Source organism: Fusarium redolens (genome assembly GCF_020744475.1).
Source record: "Fusarium redolens strain MPI-CAGE-AT-0023 chromosome Unknown BKA55scaffold_3, whole genome shotgun sequence".
Taxonomy (NCBI): Eukaryota; Fungi; Ascomycota; class Sordariomycetes; order Hypocreales; family Nectriaceae; genus Fusarium; species Fusarium redolens.
Genome location: NW_025763666.1, coordinates 262,947 through 282,485, shown reverse-complemented (window position 1 = coordinate 282,485; position 19,539 = coordinate 262,947). Strand labels below are relative to the sequence as shown.

General features: G+C 49.0%; 7 protein-coding genes across 7 annotated transcripts; 2 read left to right on the top strand and 5 right to left on the bottom strand.

Annotated features, from left to right (window-relative positions):
- Positions 1-84: 84 nt before the first annotated feature.
- On the bottom strand, positions 85-2,543 carry BKA55DRAFT_501781 (anaphase-promoting complex subunit 5-domain-containing protein; the record flags this gene model as incomplete). Its single annotated transcript, XM_046186864.1, has 3 exons — positions 85-1,588; positions 1,640-1,733; positions 1,781-2,543. The coding sequence occupies 3 exons, from the start codon at positions 2,541-2,543 to the stop codon at positions 85-87; spliced, it is 2,361 nt and encodes a 786-aa protein (XP_046053501.1).
- A 1,056-nt stretch (positions 2,544-3,599) lies between these two features.
- BKA55DRAFT_685254 (cytochrome c oxidase, subunit VIa) lies at positions 3,600-4,361 on the bottom strand (the record flags this gene model as incomplete). The annotated part of the gene is made up of 5 exons (XM_046198763.1): positions 3,600-3,645; positions 3,778-3,785; positions 3,839-3,998; positions 4,121-4,145; positions 4,217-4,361. 5 exons carry the CDS (start codon positions 4,359-4,361, stop codon positions 3,600-3,602), a joined length of 384 nt encoding a protein of 127 aa, XP_046053500.1.
- Positions 4,362-4,588: 227 nt separating this feature from the next.
- Positions 4,589-7,295, top strand: BKA55DRAFT_556970 (DNA lyase). Its single transcript, XM_046191749.1, has 6 exons — positions 4,589-4,911; positions 4,961-4,973; positions 5,030-5,075; positions 5,132-5,264; positions 5,315-6,877; positions 7,005-7,295. The coding sequence occupies exons 1-6, from the start codon at positions 4,884-4,886 to the stop codon at positions 7,115-7,117; spliced, it is 1,896 nt and encodes a 631-aa protein (XP_046053499.1). The 5' UTR covers positions 4,589-4,883; the 3' UTR covers positions 7,118-7,295.
- Positions 7,269-8,638, bottom strand: BKA55DRAFT_671728 (mating type 1-2-1 protein). The gene is made up of 4 exons (XM_046197977.1): positions 8,248-8,638; positions 7,929-8,191; positions 7,588-7,881; positions 7,269-7,534 (listed from the first exon to the last, which is right to left on the bottom strand). Exons 1-3 carry the CDS (start codon positions 8,448-8,450, stop codon positions 7,670-7,672), a joined length of 678 nt encoding a protein of 225 aa, XP_046053498.1. The 5' UTR covers positions 8,451-8,638; the 3' UTR covers positions 7,269-7,534; positions 7,588-7,669.
- A 1,221-nt stretch (positions 8,639-9,859) lies between these two features.
- BKA55DRAFT_556968 (mating type protein MAT1-2-3) lies at positions 9,860-11,317 on the top strand. The gene is made up of 4 exons (XM_046191748.1): positions 9,860-10,278; positions 10,339-10,668; positions 10,721-10,894; positions 10,941-11,317. Exons 1-3 carry the CDS (start codon positions 10,011-10,013, stop codon positions 10,816-10,818), a joined length of 696 nt encoding a protein of 231 aa, XP_046053497.1. The 5' UTR covers positions 9,860-10,010; the 3' UTR covers positions 10,819-10,894; positions 10,941-11,317.
- A 1,513-nt stretch (positions 11,318-12,830) lies between these two features.
- BKA55DRAFT_556964 (ANTH domain-containing protein) lies at positions 12,831-17,221 on the bottom strand. Its single transcript, XM_046191747.1, has 5 exons — positions 16,855-17,221; positions 16,658-16,798; positions 16,117-16,604; positions 13,645-16,058; positions 12,831-13,407 (listed from the first exon to the last, which is right to left on the bottom strand). The coding sequence occupies exons 1-5, from the start codon at positions 16,887-16,889 to the stop codon at positions 13,321-13,323; spliced, it is 3,165 nt and encodes a 1,054-aa protein (XP_046053496.1). The 5' UTR covers positions 16,890-17,221; the 3' UTR covers positions 12,831-13,320.
- Positions 17,222-18,670: 1,449 nt separating this feature from the next.
- On the bottom strand, positions 18,671-19,344 carry BKA55DRAFT_503000 (ribosomal protein L21e-domain-containing protein; the record flags this gene model as incomplete). Its single annotated transcript, XM_046186970.1, has 3 exons — positions 18,671-19,001; positions 19,117-19,232; positions 19,309-19,344. The coding sequence occupies 3 exons, from the start codon at positions 19,342-19,344 to the stop codon at positions 18,671-18,673; spliced, it is 483 nt and encodes a 160-aa protein (XP_046053495.1).
- Positions 19,345-19,539: the final 195 nt, after the last annotated feature.

Sequence of the window (19,539 nt, the reverse complement as noted above, 5' to 3'; positions counted from 1 at the left end):
GTCTCTGTATAAATAAATGGTATAATGAACTCCCATATCTCGTTTCTAGCCGTGCCAATGATTCTTGTTTGGCATTACCGATGCCTATCCGTCAAGACTGAGTGATTCAGCAGTTTTCCGCAATGATACGTACGCTGCAGCGTAATCTGCAGCCAGAACCATATCCCCAGTCAGTTTCATGATCATTGCCTTCTTTGCCATCATTTGGCATTGCATATTGATGTCTTCGATACTTGAGTAATGGTCAAAAGACTTCTGCACAGCTGCGAGAGCTTTCGTCATGTATTCCGATCGTTTGGCTGACTTGGGTTCGCATTTACCAGCAAGTCCCATGTTGGCATCGGCGAGGTAGCTGTAGAGCTGGGCTGTCAGACTCTCAGTCTCACACTCCAGGGAACGAGGTATGACAGCCAACAGAAGCTGAGAAGCTGCTTCAAATTCCTTCAAAGAAACCAGAATATTTGACACAGAACCGATCGCTTGCCAGAGGCAGGGAATGAGACGAGCTCCCCACGATATGCTCGCTGCTCGCATTGCTGTTGTAAACCCTCTCTGCGGCCGGCCACACTGATCAAGAAGGGAGGCTTTTAGGAGCAAGAGTTTGACCTTAAGTGCCACATCCTTCTTCTCATTCTCTAATTCTGACATCATGCTATCAACTTTGGCAAAGGCAGCCTGAAGATCTCCACGACGGGTGAGATAGTCAATATGGAGGGTGTCCACCAAGAACGCCACATCAGGTTCAAGGTCATCCATCTTTGATTGAAGGAGCTGAGACAGAAGCCGTTCAGCTCCTTCGAGGTTGTTGTGATGCAAGTCCCTTTTCAGCTTGATGACACCTCGGTACTTGTGCCAGTACTGACTAGGCTTCCAGGACCTCAGTGAATTATCCTCCAAGTCTTCCAATTTAGTCATTGCATCGTCATAGTTTCCCTGTGAAGCAAGTAATAGAGCGAGTCGGCAAGTTAACTTCAGCTCATCATCGAAGATGGCATTTCGGGCGTGGCATTTCAGGAAGACCTCGCAGGTTGCTGACGATAGGGTCGAGAGTCCGAGCCTGTCCCATAGAGCTGAAGTGAGAGAAAGGTGTGATCCAAACATGTTTTTCATGTTCCTCTCGACGATAATGTGAGAGCTTCGCACAATCGACTCAAAAGCTGTAGCCACACTGTCACCATTCAATAGTCCGAGTTTTGCTTCGCTGAGGAGAACTGAGCTCCAGAGCGTGAACATGCCTGTCTCTTTGGCCTTTACACGGAGGAAAGCCAAGTTTTCTTTGCCAGTACCGAGCATGCTGGTCGATTCCAGATTCTGGACGAGATCAGGATGGGCACGCCCGAAGTGGAAGAGCCAGTTCAAGGCAAAGTTGAGGCAAGTCATGTCTCGGTTCTCTCGCGCTGTCGACACGGTTTCAAGCATGGCTGCTACAGCTTCTTTGTAGCAACCGAAGTCGGCTTGCAAAACAGCCAAGTTCATCAAAGCATACTGGTAGAACAGGCGATCTCTGTTCTGCATGGTGTAGTCAAAGTAGCGGTGCAGATAGTCGAATGCAGTGGGATAGTCTCCAGCTCTCCACGCATCGAGGAATCTGCCCCACGTTAGCTAAAAGGTTCACCGATATTGATTGAAGGTAACGTACTTGAGATAATGGGTGAGACTAGGAATGAGATAGCTGTCGTTGAGTAGATCATGAAACTGATGACGGATTTCGAGGGGTATTCTGTTTCCAAATTCTAAACATGTCAGTACGCAAGATCATCGGAGTGTGAGAGTGACTTACTCTGCATCTGCTCGATTTGGAACTCGAGGAGACTCTCGATGTCATCTGTGCTCACAGGGAGCGATCCACTTTGATCTCCTGTGAGCATGTCACCGTACGCCACAGAGGCCAAGTCCATGACGCTCTGGTGGTCCCAGTCTTCCTGCTCGCCCATCAAGAGAACATTGTCGAAGCTTAGCCGCCCGAAGCTTGGAATCCTGCGCTTGAGATAAGGGGCCGTTGGTTGTCGATATCGCACAAAGTGCTTCCATAGCTCTGCACAGTCATGGAAGGGTAATCGCTGGTATTCGAGTCGCGATCTGCGCACAAAGGCTCCAAAGGGGGAGTTCGCTGAGAGCTTGATGCCTTCTTCCTCTTCCACTGGCTGGCCTAACTCAGCCAGTCTCTTACGCTCCTCCTTAGTCTTGGCCAACAAGCCAGATAGGTTATCGAAGAAGTTGTGCAGTGCATCCAACGAGTTGATATTCCACAGCTTGCTTAGAAATTGATCCCATAGTTTTCGTCCAGGCATACCCATGAGAAAGGGGTAGCTCCCAAGAAGCTTCTCAAACTCTTTGATGCTTATGACGAGGCTGACGGTTTTCTCTGCTTTGCTCCATCTTTCGGACTGATCGGCGGATGTTTTTGGTGAAGAATGGTCCATGAGATGAGAAGTGACGAAGGAGAGCACAGGAAGGATAGCATCACTTGGTACAGCTCCTTCAACATAGAGCTCCACGAGAGCGAGTAGGCCAATCTTGGCCGGGTTGAGATAACGAGCCATTTTCAGGCGGAAACTATCACACGATTATTGAGAGTAACGGTAAATGATGAAAGAGTGAAGAGTCACGGGGTGAGAACAGGGTGAGAACGGCTCAAGTGCCAATGCCCTTCAATTCGGCACCAAGACGCGCCTGCCAAATTGTTAACACATAGAAACGCTCCTGTCCAGACAAAATCTAGCTACCTTAATGATATTCTGACCTTCCCATCTGAATCAACAAACTCTCATTCGATGAGAATAACAACTGTTGTCTCTTGGTTGGCGCGTCTGGTCGCGATGTTTCGTTACTGGTGTTTGTTATTTGGCCGGGGCATCTTCGGAGTATCCCTGTCAAGACGACTTAAAGTGGGATGACACAATCTCAATTGGTAGATATGCATCACGACGTCAAAAGGGCAGAATAACAGGATATACAGTGAATTGATTACAATTTTAATCATATTAATCCAAGCTTGATGAATTATTTATTGATAAGGGAACCTGTTGAATATAAGTCCTAACGTAGACAAGATCTGTCTATGGCCTGAATCTCGAGAATGGAAACCAGATGAAGAGAATAATGAGCTTAGATGATGTCAGACAATACTTAGAACATGCTTAGAAAAGAATACGGAGTAAATTCAGGCAGAACTTAGAAGAAAATGACATGATATTAGTGGTTTTTAAGACAAGATTTAGACAAGACTTGCAGGCGTTTTAGATGAGAAATGTAGAAACCTGGACTAAAATTTAGAGCTTTACAGACATAGATGTGAAGATGGCCGATAAAAATTAGACGACGGATGTCTATACACAGAGAATGATAAGGCTGAAGCTAAACCAGGTAGTAGCTCTAGAAGACAAGGAAACACTCAACGACCTAGGCGAAGCTCAACTAGTCCTTATACATGACACATCCAGTTTCATGTCACTCAACATACTCAAGATTCATGGTCAAAATTTCAACAATCAGTCAATTCGAGTCTAGGGAACATGTACAAGGTATCTCCAGAGGGAGTAGTCCGTGACGGAGTAATCCAGCAATTGTCCAACGCATGAGCTGTCGACAAATCATACTTAGGAGGCCTTGTCCTTGTTGTGGTAGTTGACCTCGTCGTTCCAGCTGTACACAGTTAGTATGATATTCACAAACGTCATAGAGCATGACAGCTCGGAGCTCAATGGCGTGAGAGCTGGCATCCAAGCTTCTTGAAGCTCTTTTGAAGCTCTTGTCCGAAATGATGTCACAACTTACAAGAGAGTCTGTGAGATGTCAGTAAAGTGCCATTGAACCAGAGTATTCATTCCAAACTCACCTTGTCACCATTACCCCACTGGTAGTTCTTGGTGCGGATGTTCTGGTAAGGGTACTCGGTGCGCTCCTCCAGAGGAGGCATGTGGTTCCAGTGCTCCCAATGCTCGTTCCAGAGCCAGTAGGCGTTGGCACCGGCGGCGATAAGGCAGGGGGCGACACCACTTCGATCTTGTTAGCCATTGCTATCCCAACGCATAACCACTACCTCATCGTCTCCAACTTCCGATACTCCGGGTTCGACGCCGGATTCGTAATTCGCTCAAGGGTTCGGTTTCGGACGTACTAGAGGGAGATCTTCTTCCACAGCTCTGTCCATCGTCAGCAACCACATCCAAAGCTTCCAATTGACCCAATTCTGCGTCGTCGGGTGTCGACTCACCAGTGGTACCGACAGCGTGCTCCTTGATGTGCTGACGCTCCTTGATGAACTCGTTCTCGGTGGTGCTGGCAAATCGGCGCTGGAGGGGAGCGCGGAGCTGCGCAGTGGCGCGCGTAGCAGCGCGAGTGAATCGTACGGCGGACATTGTGGACGACGACGTTGTTGTTCGCTTTGACGGTTGGTGAGTCTAAGGCAAGTTTGTGATCAGGTCATTCTTGAACAAGCTCGGTTAGAACCGCCAATGAAAGTTGCCTCAATTGTAAGGTACCAATTTTTTCCCCGGCTGATGGCAGCGTACACGTGATCTCGTGCTGGGGGCGCGACGTTGAAGGCTCAACACCACGCGGTGGGGCTCTGCGTCATTGTAGGAATCGCGACCTTTTACTTCGGGTGTCTTGTTCTTGAACGACAATAACTTGAGCCCCACCACTCTCACGCTTCTGAATCCTTTTTCAGGGCTTATATGCGACGTTTTCTTACCAATCTGTCTCTCTATAGCTGCCAATTCACCCTCTTTCTCAACTTATCGCGAAGTCTCTCTATCTTTCAACTCATGGTATTCAGATCCTCAACACCACGAGATGAGATGTGAGACACCCATCAGGGCTGTTTCTGATATTTCATGAGGCTTTTCAGCACTAAATTCTACATCTCATAAGCTGCAATCATGGTGTTTCGGATAACCACCTGGAATGGTGAGTTTGGCCGCCTCTTTCTTGGCTCTTCCACTAACATCATCTGCAGTCAATGGCATCCGGTTCGTGATTCACACCGAAAAAACCCTAAACTCATCCTAATGATTCGTCATCATAGAAATCCTTTCGGTTATCAACCTTGGAGAGAAAAGAGAACCTTCCAAGTGCGCTCCTTCAACTCACAACTTACACCTGAGCTCCTCAACTCACAACCACACAGGCTATGTTCGAGATTCTTGAAGCAGACATTGTTGTTATGCAAGAAACCAAGATCCAGCGAAAGGACCTTCAAGATGACATGGTTCTCGTTCCCGGCTGGGATGTCTTCTTCAGCTTGCCAAAGCACAAGAAAGGTACGGCACCCACTCTCATTTGTGCGCTGCAACGCCTGACAATTCTTCAGGATACTCTGGAGTCGCTATCTACACACGTAACTCAAAATGCGCGCCGATACGAGCAGAAGAAGGCGTCACCGGCATCTTGACACCTCCCAAGTCTACAACCAGATACCGCGACCTCCCTGAAGACCAGCAGATTGGCGGCTACCCCCGACCCGATCAACTTGACGGCATCACCGACGAAGCGACTCTTGACTCTGAAGGCCGCTGTGTCATTCTCGAGTTCCCCGGCTTCGTGCTCTTTGGAGTCTACAGCCCCGCTACCCGTGATGAGACTCGTGATGACTTTCGCATTGGTTTCTTCCAAGCACTGGAAGTGAGAATACGCAACTTGGTCGCCGCAGGCAAGCAGGTCATCCTCACGGGTGATCTAAACGTCGTCCGTTCCGAGCTTGACTCAACCAATGTTTCAGAGACACTACGCAAGGAAGGGATTGAACTCAGCGACTGGATGAACGCACCTGTGCGGCGCATCTTCAACCAACTCATATTTGAGGGAAGTGTGATAGGCGAGAGAGACGAAGGCCGTGAAAAGCCTGTTCTCTGGGACCTCTGTCGTTGCTTTCACCCGGAGCGAGTGGGGATGAATACATGTTGGGATACCAAGCGGAACACACGACCTGCAAACAACGGCAGCCGGATTGACTACGTGTTGTGCAGCGATGGCATCAAGAGCTGGTTCAACTACTCCAATATTCAAGAGGGTCTGATGGGATCTGATCATTGCCCGGTCTTTGCGACCTTGTCGGACAAAGTGACAGTGGGCGACAAAGGGTGTGCGTTACTCGAGATGATGAACCCCCCGGGTATGTTTAAGGGGGGCGAGCGTCTACGAGACTGGAGTCCAAAGGATCATCTTCCTTTGTCTGCAAAGCTTATACCAGATTTTGACCGCCGGCAGAGCATCCGCGATATGTTCACAAAGAAAGCCGCCCCTCCACGAGAGTTGACAAACACAGACTTACCTGCAGAGCCCTTGAAGAACGGAAATAGTAGCGCCTCAGGGTCACTCGACAAAGCAGACGAAGCTTCAGGGTCACAGACCAACATCGCCTCCACACCGAGGCTGGGAGAGACTACCAACACAACCAAGCTTTCAGCATCTCAGCCTAGCTCCAAAAGACCTGGAACGGCCGCTGACACGACGAGTCGACCGTTTAAGAAGACCAAGTCTTTGACAAGCGCCAACGACACCAAGAGCAAGGTGGCGCAGGGCCAACGAACATTACAGGGATTCTTCAAGCCAAAGGCTCCCGCGGCTCAAGATGGTAAGGCAGAGCTAGTAGCGGCAAGTTCGACGCCATCTACAACAAAGAAACCTACAGGATCAGGAAAAGCGCCAGCAAGCGCGCAGAGACTATCGAATACCCCGCAAGCTACACTTTCAGAAAAGTCATCACCAACAGTCCCTCTACGCGGCAAGGATCCCGACCCCTCCGACAGGGTGTTTGACCCGATCGAAGCCAAGGAGTCGTGGTCTAAGCTGCTGGGCAAGAGGGTTGCACCAAGATGTGAACACGACGAACCCTGCATCAGCTTCACCACCAAGAAGCCCGGAGTCAACTGTGGTACGTTATACAGCGGCAGCTGATCCAGAGTGCATGCGGTGGCGTTGCCGTTACACAACGCCGCGGCTGCAACGTCGCTTACCGATGCAAAGTCAAACTCAGAAAGCTAATTTTGATGACATTACAGGTCGAATGTTCTACATCTGTCCGCGACCGCTAGGACCATCAGGTGAGAAGGAGAAGAACTCGGAGTGGCGCTGCAGTACATTCATATGGAGCAGTGATTGGACTGGCTCATGATGGGAACTCGGGGAGCTGGGAGTGCAGGAGCCTGGTTGGGAATTTTGTACATACACTACGTTAAGAGCTGTACGGTAGAGAACTGATATGTGTTAAGATTAATAGTACCAAGTAGTCATGTCACCGATAGCATCGTAAGCACAATAAAGTTGAGTCTTTAGTCTCTATTGTATTTCCTGTCCACCACAGAACAACGTGATACGTTGTCGATGTGCTAGCTACCTATCCATTGGGCTGTTATCTCCAGAGAATAGATGCTACCTATTAACTAGTGCAACAATAAACAAAGCGAGTGGGTTGCGCCGCTTGCAATCCACGGGTATCGTCAAATCCACAAAGATATCGCTTCCTTCATCTATGTCCCAAACTCAGAGCAACCGAGATTAGGTAGGCGACAAGCAAGGTATTCCAGTCTTTCTGTATCAATCAGAATTAGTAACTGTTGTAAAGCTTTGTATCCTTTGACTTACGTTTGTCGTCTCACGATCATGCTCAAGGCCACAAAGATGGCCAGTGCTCATCGAGTGAAGAAGTTCCAAGAGTGATGAACTCTTAGGCGGTGATCTGCTGTGTACCAGTAGTAGCCGCAGTGTTTCTGTCAGAAGAAGTGTTGTTGCGGCGGCGTCGCTCAGAAGGACGACGAGGGCGGTACTGGTAGTCGGGGTACTGTCGGCGATGTTCGGCCTTTTTCTCATCCGCCATTTGCTTGTAGAAAGCGCGAATCTCACGGGTCTCGGAGTTCCAGAGGCGGCCAAGGACCTGGGCTAAAACGATGTCAGTGATGTCTTGTAAATCGGCATATACTACTTACAGATTTCATTGTTGGTGATGTCGGGGCGTTGAGCCTTGACCGACTGGTGACGTTCCTTGCGGTAAAGAATGTAGGCATTGGGAGGTCGTGGGATCTTGGCAGGGAAAGCAGGTTTCTCAGAACGGTGAATGAAAACAACTTCAGCGGCACCGGGGATGTTGACCAGCATTCCACCCTTAGCGAAGAAGTCGCAAGGAGCTCCAAGGTAGTAGCACTTGTTCTGACTGTCGCGAGCAAAGAGGACGGGCATGCCACGTTCAACCCTGTTTGAGAATCGTCAGTGAATTCAGGTGAGGAATTCTGTGATAAATACACTTACATGTAGAGGTTGGCAAAGCCGGCTTTGGCACCGGCATCCATCTCTTCGTAGAGGGAAGGGAAGATCTTGAGGAGCTTGTTCGAAGGGTTCTTGCTGTCAGGAGAAAGGCACTGGTAGATGCTATCGATGTGCTCCAGGGTCCATTTGCTGGTGAAGACGATGGGGCTGGAAGCGCCGGGTGGCATTAAGATGAAGGTGGCCATGATCGTGGTTATTGAGACCTAAGCTGGCACTGCTGGCGTTGTAAGAGATGTGAGAAATCTTCTTAGAGCGAGTTCAGGAACTTCAAATAAATTGAAGAAGATTTGTTGTTGTGAGGAGAGAGAAAAGAAAAGCAGATGAGCAGCCATGCCTCGCATTTGTAGCAGCGCCCTGCAAACGCCGCTTTGCAACAAAAGGCTGAACGTCTTATTGTTTCTCTATTGACGCAAGAAAGTGGGGCATTCCAGAGGCTAGTGGGGCTTCGTGTACGTACTTTTTGATTCCTAAGAGACACCTGTCGCGCACTGTTCTTTGTCCGATACATTGGTCTGTGCGATCCCGCTGCGCACTGGAGCCCAACACTGCGCGAAGCCACAAGGCCCGGCTATGGGCTAGTGATACTTGGCATGCCAGGGGACTGGCGATCTGGGTTACTCTCCTGAGCTTGGTGTTCTTTGAATGGAGGATGAGAAGGTTTAATTAAAATGATGAGGTGATTTCTTTAGCTGGTTGTAGAATTATCTAAACTCCCTTTTCAAGAGATGAGAGTGGATATTTACCCTCTTACAGTTCATTGGCAACATGTAGTCGGTGTCTTGTTTTAGGAGTTCCACCCCAGACTTTTTCTAGCTTAACTTTTTCCCCCAAGACATGTTCAGGTGTAATTGTGATGCATTTAATTAGGTACTAATACTACTCTAATATAGCTATGATATGCATTTCTCTCGAGTCTTTCCTGTGTCTTTGTTAGCAACTGTACTAAAATCAACTGAAGTTAACGATTACACTCGACAACAGCTGGTAAACGTCAGCCCCTACTTCACCAGCATTAGCTCCATTGTGCAATAAATCATATGGTATAAGTTGGTACTTAAGAGTACTGTTAGGAAGATGAACTCTTTTTGAAATATGAGATACAACCTGTAAAGCCATGTTAAGTTTTTTATTACAAACTTGAACTTATTGTTACACTCTGTTTATAAGAAATTTTAACCTTGCTTTAAGATCTAACATTCTTAGCATATTAACCCTTCCTCTCTTCAACTCTATGTATAGAAATCTTACATATATTACTATATAGAAATAATTAAAGTAGATTAATTACTATATATTAAGCAAAGACTTATACTATTATATATAATCCAGGCAAACATCTTACTGGTAATTATTCTAAGTGACATACAATAACCCAATAACCATCATGCTGGATGGATGTGCATTGATTTGGCAATCTCTTGATGTTGTCTTGAAAGTTTCTTATATCCCAGGTGAACAGAGTGGTCGGCAGTGTTGGTGTGTTGCTAACAGTGCCAAGCCCTGGCGGCGGCGCGTAAACGCCATCTTTGGATCCATGCTCTGGTTATTGATGGCATTGTTTATGGGTGTGAATTTCTAGAACCCCACTGTATATCAAACCCATCGCTTTCACCGGGACTTCTCTCCCTCTTCACCTACCCACTAAACATCATTCTCCCGAGTCAGATCTTCTGGTCTTTGTGCTTGGGTGCTTTTATATCAGCGTTCTGCTTTTCAACATTCTCCGTTCTTGACTCGCTAGAAGCATGGAATCTCAGCCTGTGAACGGTTCGCCCATGCCTGCTCGAGCCACGATGCAAGACATTCAAGCTCTCTTGAATGGGGAAGCTCTCAATCATCTGGCGCCTGTTCCCGGGGGTCGATGGCAGATGTTGTCTCGTGTTAATAACATCATCCTCGTTGCCTATGTTTTGGAAGACGGTACCCAGGTTATGACCACCACGGTCAATCTGGCATTTGATGCTGAGACTGCTACGACCCTTTGTTGGCAGCACATCTACAACTTCCCAGCAGGTAAGCGCTTGGTTTCTCTTACTGAACTCCGAACTTGAGACTCAAACAAAACATCAACAGGCTGTAACCCAGACGGAACTTGGGCAGACGAGAGTCCACAGGCGCCACCTGCTATTAACTCAAATGTGCAGATGGCAACCTCGGCCCCAATGAACCAGCAGGTGGACAACACTTGGACAGCCGGCCCCACGGTCCTCCAGGCTGGCGGCGCACCAGTCTTAGCCATCCCTCAGCTCGATGCTTCGTATCAACCCATCAACACCGTCCAGGGCCAACAGCAGCCTCACGAACAAGCCCAGGCACTCGTCGCACCAGGCTCGGGAGCGATGGGTCCGTTTCAGCATGCGCAGCCAATCGACATGGCTGGGGGTCAGCCCGGTGATCTTTCTGGTAAGTTTGTCCACTCTTCTCAGAGCTTCTCCCATAGCTTACGGTGTAACAGCGTTCCAGGATGGAAGCCATACGATCTTTGATGCTGGACAGTTTGTCGCCCAGAACGGACCGATCCAGAATATCCATCAATGGCAGCCCTTCCCGTAGAAAACATTATCGCTATCATTAAGGCTTCGCAGGAGGCCAACGTTTGTTCTTGGAACACATTTGTGCTCGATTGAAGGTTTGTTATTCTATGCGCTCTCTTTGGAAGTTCTAACATGACATAGCAAGCGACGAGACAACCTGCAAAGTTGTCAGATTGACGTTGCGTCACCGAGAACGTCAGGGTTTTTTCTTCGGTTGTAGTAGGTGATGTGGCTAGGAAATGGCTCAGGGTAGAATAAGATCAACTCCCTCTTAGATGATGCTTTGTCACAGTAACGTATTGTAGGCAAATACACTTCGATCATTCGCCTCTCATGGAACGTTCATGGCTCAAGAGAACATTTCTGTTCTTCTTGGGAATAGTTCTGATGATTAAGAAAACTGTGAATATCATGGATTTTTTAATTATGGTGATTGGTCGATCATGAAGTTACGTGCCAATCCTCTGTATTCCTTGCATTTCTTGGCTGAGGTTGGAATTATGTTTGGTACGGCCCACAACGAGATCTGAAGGTGGGAAAGCGCAACGCTCATGACAGCTAGAATGATTAGCTATCAGACTCTTGGCGATGCTCACGTTTGAAGGACACAGGGTTTAAATTACAGTGTGAGATCACACAGTCCGTAGACCCTGGTCCTAGACGTTGTGGGCGATACAACCCTGGACCGTAACCAAAAAAAACCAGGGCGGCACATCCGATTGCCTTTCGATTCCAATTCTTGCTTCGACCCTGACGAGCAAAGGGTTCATTCTTGAGATTTGATACTGATTTCCGGAGTTCATAAGTGAATCATCGACTCAGATATTGATGCCTTTCATCTAAACCGTTCACTCGAGGACACCTGCATGTATATCTACTACGTAGGTAGTCTGTCGTTTCAATTATAAGATCAACCGCCAAACGAAACATTGGTTGAGCTAGCTCCATTGGGTCGAAGGACGCCACAGGGTGGGAGACAAAATAACTCCAACACACAAAAGTCACGATGCAACCAGTATTGCTAATATCAAGCCTAGGTTTAAGGGATCTCTACGATAGCCGTCACGGCAATTGAGGTTCTTTAATTCTGCAGTGATAATGCTTGAGAGCAGGGCTCCAGTACATAAATCATTGCTTGTTTGGCAACATGGGCAAGATTGCTTGACCAAACGAGATTGATCTGCGATTCTCCCTTCCTTGTAAGTCGTCAGCCCTACAGCTTGAAGCGGAAATAGCATGGGTGTGTCACCATCAGCGATCGTGGGGGACCAAGAACCGGGCTAAGATCACAACCTATCCACTATGGTTTTAGGTCAGTGGCGGCCGTAAGGAACTAAACTGGACTATCAGACTATCCTGCTTGAGACATGGACATTTAGACTGATATCTTACCACCATCAAAGAGCCCAGTCTCGAGGAATGCTTAAGTTGGTTCCGAATTAGTTCCCCTTCGCTGAGTATCTTGCAAGGAAGGTTGCAGTGGCTATGAGTTGGTGGCGTAACCAGTGCAGAATTGCTTTTGGAAGCAAGATGCGTAATCAGCGATGGTCATACAGGGCAATCCTTGACATTTCATCTTCTATACGTTTGTGAGTAACGAAATAAATGAAAGGTATTTGACTGAATCACATATTGACTACAATTGGTCATCTGATGATAAATTCGGCTGGTTACAGGCCAATTGACGAGGGCAGTGAGGAGGCCAGGGTTATCGTGATATCAGGTATTCAGTGTCATCTTCAAAGAGTGTTATGGCTATCAAGGGCACAGTTCTCCAGTACAGTATCCGATTGACAGCTTCCGACAGTTTCACTTACACCTGACAGTCTCAGACATGAACTGGGATACAGCTGTTTGCGTAACATCGTTGACGCAGTTTGCACAAGGCATGTGCATTCCACTTGGTTTCGCGAGTGTATCGACTCTCAGCCTGCCTGAGTCTAAACAATCGCTTCACCGTCTGACTCCCCGCACTCAGCTCCAGCTGCAGAGGAAACGAAGATTCTCAGACGCATGTCTTACAGATCCAAGAATTCGGAAAGTGAACATATTTCGCTAAGCTACGCCTGTTTCTAACTAGTAACACAAGAAACACTATCCGCATCGCCGGCCCAACAGACACTAAGCCAGACTAACACGGTTCCATCGAAAGGGACCACGAGTTTCGTTCTTCATGAAATCCTCCGGTACTGTACGGACCGGCGACGGTTACGGGTAGTCCGTCTCTATCTCGCGTCTTTGCTCGCGTCGCGAAATAAAATGAAGAAATGGGGAGTGTAATTGTCCATGCTCAATGCCCAGACTTCTTCCCCTCCTCGTGCCATACGAAAAGCGACCAAGACTACGCAAGTGCAAGCCATCCCCATCAACTCTAATACCTTACTATCCAAAGGGGGGGTTGGGGTTGGTGTGTGTGTGTCTCATTTGGTTGTGCAGTCTCACTCTTCAAGCATGATTGGTCGCATGTTGATAATTGAGGCTGAAGCCGCGAATGCCTTCAGCAGACCCAAATCTGCGCCCCTTACTCTTCTTGGTATGAGATCTTCCGCATCTCGCCCAAACGATGTCGAGCCGACGCCAAGGCGTTCTCCAATTGGAGGATCTCGACCTGTTGATTGTTGGTGGCTTGTCAGTCCATGATCTTACACGAGGGGGCTAAAATAAACTTTGCCGGATATAGTAACCGTTACGAATGCACTGGCCCGGGAATGAACTGGACCTGTGAGTGGTATCGATGTGTCATGGTAGTTGTGATGTGATATGTGATGCCACGACAGGGGGAGATGAGAGAGGCGACCAAGGGAAAGGGTTGCCAAACACATGACGGGGAGGCTGCTAGACTTACTTGCTGTTCCATCTCCCGCACCTTAAACTCGTGCGCTCCAAGCTTGGAGTAGTCCACCTGGTCCTCCTCTTGGCTACGCTCCTTGATCAAGCTCTGCACTTGGCGCACCAGTGCTCGACATGCCGCACCCACGGCCTTACTGGCCTGCTCGAGCTTTTCTTGGCTCTTGGACATGAACCCTGCCTTGACTCTGCTGGCAGCCACAAGCTGGGCAGTCGATGCCGCCACGTCGTTCGAGGCCACGATGAGCTGTTCTGGACTGTTGCGCCCTGAAATCACTCCATCTGCTGTCTCGATCAGAGTATTAGTCGACGACGCCACAGCCTTGGCAGCAGAGATCAGTCCCTCAGTCCACCGGTTGTTCTTCTTGTAGAACGCTGTTCGTGACGTCGATCCACGACCTGCCTGCACGATCTCCTGCTGTGTCACTGTCGCCGCCTGAATCAGTTGCGTAATGGCGTTGGTGATCGCCGTCGCCGCATCCAGGATCGAGTCGTTCACCTTGAGCTCATAGGTTGAGTAGCCATCACGAGGCTTGTTCTTGAGCTTGGCCAGTCGTGCAGCAGCTGCGGCAATTGCATCTGCAGCTTTACTGAGCTCCTGGTCGACGAGGTCACCCAAGTCTCCCTTCTTGTTGGCGAGCTTGCCGAAGCCAGGGGCAAACGACTCAACAAGCTTGTTGAGCTTCTGCAGGTTCATCTGGACGTCGTTGTTGCTGTTGATGACCACATCTGTCTTTTGCAAGGGGTCCATGCCCTCAAGTCGGAAGCTCTGAAGACCACGGAGGAACTGCACAGCTGAGATAGCAGGCTGGCGGGTTCCGTTCATAAGAGCATCGGTCTTCTTATCATCTGTAGCTAGACGGGTAAGACCCTTGGTGTTGCTGCAGACATCAGCAATCGCACCAGAGAAGACATTGATAGCCTTGATGAGGTCGGCGTGTGTCGCATTTGGTCCATCCGCGATGAAGTTGTTGAAGGATGTAGCAAACTCCATAGCACTAGCTGAGGCCTTCTCGATCTGTGACAGTACGTAAGAGGGAGAGGCATTCTGGTTACCAGCCTGCATGCTGGAATCCAACTCGTAGAGCGCATCATCCACGCGCGCAACACCAGCCTGAAGAACAGAGTCGATAATGTCGTTGATCTTGTCAAGGTTGGACATGATGAGGGCATCAATCTGGCCATCCAAAGCATGATCGGTGTCACCCTGGTTCATCTTGAGCTCGTTGAGCTCGATGAGAGTCTGATCCATGCCCGCCTTATACACCTCAAGCTCCTCCTCCTTGTCACGGAGAAGCTGCTCAAGGTCAGAGCTGCCATCTCGGAGGTTCATTTGAGCATCTTCCAACTGTCGTGTCTTGTTGCGCAGTGCCTCCTCGAGATCCGCCATCTCACGGTTGTACTTGGCGAGCATTGTCGAAAGCTCATTGCCCTTGCTACGCTCGAGGTTGTCGGCCTTGTCCTGAGCCAGGCGCAGTTCTCGCTTGAGCTTCTCGACCTCATCCTTGCTGCTGCCAGTCGCGCGGTCCTTGTCGTGAAGAGCGCGGTCACGCTCACGGATCATGTCGGCCAACTCGAGGTTCTTGGTCTTGATCTCACGCTCGAGCTTCTCACGTCGATCGATGGCCTCCTGAGCGCTGGCCGCCTTGAGTTGAACGGCCTTGAACTTTTGGAGGAGATCGAGATGCTCGTGTCGCAGCTGAGAGTAGAGCTTGGCCAGTGCCTCGTATTTCGTCCTCCATGTGTTGACCTGCTCCTGGAGGGCCCGAATCTGGTCATCCTTGCTGTTCATTTGCTGGCCGAGACTGTTCTGAATGTGCGACAGCTCACCCTCCAGAGCCTTGACTCGCTGGTCGTACTGTTGGAGCATCAGTTGATCACGCTCATACTGAGCGCGCGCGTTCAGGTTCTCACGCTCCAGCTCGGCGAGGCGTCCCTGGGTTTGCCATTGTGCTTGTTGCGCCATGAGCGCCTCTTGCTCTCGCTGTTGCTGCTCCATCAGTTGCTGTTGTTGTTGCTCAAACTCACGTTGAGCCTGAAGTTGTGCCTGCTGCTGGGCCAGGAGAGCTTGTTGTTGCTGCTGCTCAAGAATGCGCTGCTGTTCTTCATACTCTCGGTTCTGGCGATCCAACTCGCTCTTCCAGAATTCGTTCATCTCATCGGGGGCGTCGTTCTTGGGCTCAGGTGGAGGAGATGGCTTTCGCTCAATCTCCTGTTTCGGCCGCGCGGGTAGCGCAGGTGCATCGTCGTCCTCGGCCAAGAGGTTTGGAGGATCTTGAGGAAGCTTGGGGATGGTGATGAGACTGGTAAGGTACCGGAGGTTTGAGCATTCGTAGTAGAACTTAACTAAGCGATAATGCTGTGCGTTGTAACGTTCACGAAGAGGTTCAAGAGCCTCGTCATCACCGGTTGCTTTAATGATGTTAACCCTAAGGATCCTAAAGGTGGGGTGGGGGAGTGAATGACTGACTTGAATGCATTGCGCGCAGCATGCTCGTGATGAACTTGTAAATTCCGTAGCTCTCCTGAACAAGGGGCACGAGGGCGGCAATTCGGCACTCGTTGTTTCCAACATTTCGGAAGTGCGAGAAGATCAGCTTTTGGAACTGCTCAATCTTATCCTGCAGCACCATCAAATCGCTGATGGTCTCGTAACCTTCATTGGGGTCGTTGATAGCCTTCAAGCTCAGGTACTCCTCATACTCGAAGGTTCCGTTGAACTCGGGGTGCTGATGGTGGAAAGAGAGCTTCGCAAGTAGGTAATAAACGTATTCGCGGATCAAAGGTGCATAGCCGCGCATGCCTTCTCCTCCTCCGCCCATTCCGCGGTTCAAGCTATCGATCCATGCGCGGTTTGCCATTGCCTCCTTGAGAGCACTGGGGTGGCCTTCTTGGAGTACCTTGTGGATTGTGATCAGGGCCTTGAATGTCTGGACTTCATCGGCTAGGATAGGTTGGCTGTTGGTAGTCGATCAGCGGAAGTTGTCATGATGAGGACGTATGAGACGTACACCTTGATGCCGGACCAGAAGGCGGCGGAGGACCGGTGGTCCCATGTATAGACGATACATGCTCGGACATGCTTTCGCTTTGGAGAGATCTCCTCGGCGTTTGTAGCTTTCTTGATGTTGATGGCGAGCTCTTGATCGGTTCTGCGCAAGACGACGGGGTTAGCTTGTCGGACATGAAACGTGATGGTGTCGCTGACTTGGTATGCTCGGTGCCGCGCACAGCAGCAGCCATGTTTGCAATTGGTGGCGGGTAAGCTCCGCGACGCTATTATTCGATAATAGGTAAAGATGTTTGCGCAAGGAAAGTTCGTCGGGTCTTCGACGATGCTATAGTAACCCCTGGAAATCACGAGACAATTTCCCAGTCAGGCCGACGCCGCGCAAGCTTAGGAGATTAGGCAGAGAATAAACCGTAGGAAATGAAAATATGATTAAAGAGATCGAGGCAACGAAGTTTGTGAGGATGCGACTGTAGATCGAGTATTCGCGGTCGTCGTCAGCCTTGACAAATCTTGGGCGACTCTTGGGCGTGGCTCGTCTCTGCGATTCGATGGATGTCGTAGTAGCTTCAGTGGCTGGGCCGCAAGAGCCAAGAGGGGAGCGTCATACGGGTACGTATCGTTCGTTGTGTGGAGCACGGCTGTGGAAGACTTCAGTGAGCTTCCTTGAATTGGTGGCCAAATTATCCCACTTAGACGACCGCTTTGAAAGGTTCCAGCACCATTTTATGGCATCTCTTAAAACGAAATTCTCTGTATATGCTTGTTTTGGATTGTGTTGGTCCCTGTGAATATGTAGCTAGAGAGCTTGGCTAGAGAATCATTGTATGTGAATGCCTGAGAACGCTGCAATATTTTAGAGTTCACTTTTTGTGATAGCCTAGACTACCTTAATTTATGAGCATATCGTCTGAGTTTCACCACTTAATTTACGAGCATATTGTATAAATTTCACCACTCTATACTCCTTAACTTTGATCATTTTGTATGATTTCTTATGGAAAGAACACCACTTATCTCTGGTCATTTCATGTAATGGTTCGATGACACTCCCGAATTTATGGTTATTTCGATATGCACCATTCTTTTGCAGTATACCAGCTGGGAGTCTTGCGGAATGCTTTCGGTGTACAAGGTCAACTCGACTCATGTACCGTATTGAAAGGCTCTCTGTTTCATTATGATCCTCGACATGCGAAATGAATCTGTCTAAGTAGTGTAACAACAACTCATATAAGCTTGTTTTATGAGCCACTTTAAGTGTCATGCTAATTCACGACGAGTTGACTAGCTACGAGGGCGACACAGAGATGAGAAACGGTTGAGAAGGAATTTGATCCCATCCATTGACAAGAGTCCCATGTGGCACTTGGATGCTATTCTCAATATAAAATGCTGCGTGAGCTCAATTGCTTGTAAGAATGGACAAGTAACTTACAAGGCCAGACGTCTGAATAATGTCAAACGCAGAGGTACAGGGTAAGCGGCCGGTGACGATTTATTTGAAGTGCAAAAACAATCCTTGGATCACACTGAGCTGCAGACAACACCAATCGTCAGAAATAGGTGGTCTCTATAAACGAGAATATTATCACAGAATGATAATCCCTGTAAGTACAGTGTAACGAGGGCTCACGTTACCAGACGACATAACTGGGTGAGCCATACTGTGACACTTGTCGATCCAAGAATGGACCTGAATCTGTACATGGCATTGACCCTACAACTCAATATTTGACAAAACGACATCGTTTTATCACACGGAATGAATGAGGGAGAAACGCCAGTTCATTCAGACTTCAAGCAAACACCACGCCCGTTATATGGACCAGGCACAATTCACTACAGGTATCTTCAAATACAGACAGCGGCATGCTTCAAACGATGTCTTTTTTTTGGTCTCATTGCCTATGGACATCAAAATGCAAGCCCTTGCCATGCAGAGTTTCCCATCCGGACGCAATACCCCAGGTAAAAAGAAGCCAGCACCACCAACCCCGCAATATCTTTTCTTTTAGATCGTAGTCTCGTAGGGAAGAGGAGTGACGGTCTGAGGAGGGTTGTCGGCGAGCGACAGTGTGTGAGCCTCACGGGGTCCAGCGGGCTGACGCTTGACCTGGACGACGGTACCGTTGGCCTTGGCCTCACGCTTGGCCTCGGCGTTAGCCTTGACTCGCTTGAGGAAGTCCTCACGAGATCGGGACTGCTGGATGTGCTCGATTCGGACGTTGATTCGCTTCTCGATGTATCGGTGCTTCACCTGCTTGTAGATGATGACACCGACAGCAGACTTGGTGACGTTGTAGATGACACCAGTCTTGCCGTGGTACACCTTGAAGGGCATACTGTAACCATTGTTAGCCCTCCTGTTCCAATGCCCACAAGAATTCCTCCAAAAAGCGTCCAAGTCTCGCAATTTCGCGTGTATTGTCGCATGATGGCAAAGGGAGCTCTGCTTACCCCTTCTGGACGGCACCGTTCGCCTTGATGTCGACGATATCACCAACGCGGTACTGTCGGAGATAGGTGTTCAGGGCAATCATACCCTTCTTGCGGAAGTCCCGGCTGAAGGCATACTAAAAATTCACATCGTCAGTCTCATGCCAACGTCGTCGAAATTTCATTCTCGCAGGAATCGGTGGTTGAACATACGCGGGTGCCCGCTCTCTTTCCGTAGGAGTGACCCATCTCGAATGTGATATGCCGGTACCGGTCGGGTTGGGGTTAGTAGTCGTGGTTGGCGAAAGAGATGGTGAAGTCCTTCGCTTTGGTGTTGTGGATTTCTCGAAGGCGGCCTTGTGGGAGCGGGACCTCAGATTTTCCGAAAGTTTTTTCCCACCTTAGTAGGGCAAGAGCGATTGTGGGTGGCTCCTGCCCTTCACT

What these genes read in the sequence shown, in the direction of transcription:
- BKA55DRAFT_556970 (XM_046191749.1), top strand. Translation starts at nt 4,884, where the DNA reads ATGGTGTTTCGGATAACCACCTGGAATG. An exon ending in GAGAAAAGAGAACCTTCCAA is followed by an intron (nt 5,076 to 5,131) that starts GTGCGCTCCTTC and finishes ACAACCACACAG; the next exon opens with GCTATGTTCGAGATTCTTGA. An exon ending in GAAGCCCGGAGTCAACTGTG is followed by an intron (nt 6,878 to 7,004) that starts GTACGTTATACA and finishes ATGACATTACAG; the next exon opens with GTCGAATGTTCTACATCTGT.
- BKA55DRAFT_671728 (XM_046197977.1), bottom strand. Translation starts at nt 8,450, where the DNA reads ATGGCCACCTTCATCTTAATGCCACCCGGCGCTTCCAGCCCCATCGTC. An exon ending in GGCTTTGCCAACCTCTACAT is followed by an intron (nt 8,192 to 8,247) that starts GTAAGTGTATTT and finishes ATTCTCAAACAG; the next exon opens with GGTTGAACGTGGCATGCCCG. An exon ending in CATCACCAACAATGAAATCT is followed by an intron (nt 7,882 to 7,928) that starts GTAAGTAGTATA and finishes ACATCGTTTTAG; the next exon opens with CCCAGGTCCTTGGCCGCCTC.
- BKA55DRAFT_556968 (XM_046191748.1), top strand. Translation starts at nt 10,011, where the DNA reads ATGGAATCTCAGCCTGTGAACGGTTCGCCCATGCCTGCTCGAGCCACG. An exon ending in CATCTACAACTTCCCAGCAG is followed by an intron (nt 10,279 to 10,338) that starts GTAAGCGCTTGG and finishes AAACATCAACAG; the next exon opens with GCTGTAACCCAGACGGAACT. An exon ending in TCAGCCCGGTGATCTTTCTG is followed by an intron (nt 10,669 to 10,720) that starts GTAAGTTTGTCC and finishes ACGGTGTAACAG; the next exon opens with CGTTCCAGGATGGAAGCCAT.
- BKA55DRAFT_556964 (XM_046191747.1), bottom strand. Translation starts at nt 16,889, where the DNA reads ATGGCTGCTGCTGTGCGCGGCACCGAGCATACCAA. An exon ending in TTCTGGTCCGGCATCAAGGT is followed by an intron (nt 16,605 to 16,657) that starts GTACGTCTCATA and finishes GACTACCAACAG; the next exon opens with CCAACCTATCCTAGCCGATG. An exon ending in TGCGGGAGATGGAACAGCAA is followed by an intron (nt 13,408 to 13,644) that starts GTAAGTCTAGCA and finishes AACAATCAACAG; the next exon opens with GTCGAGATCCTCCAATTGGA.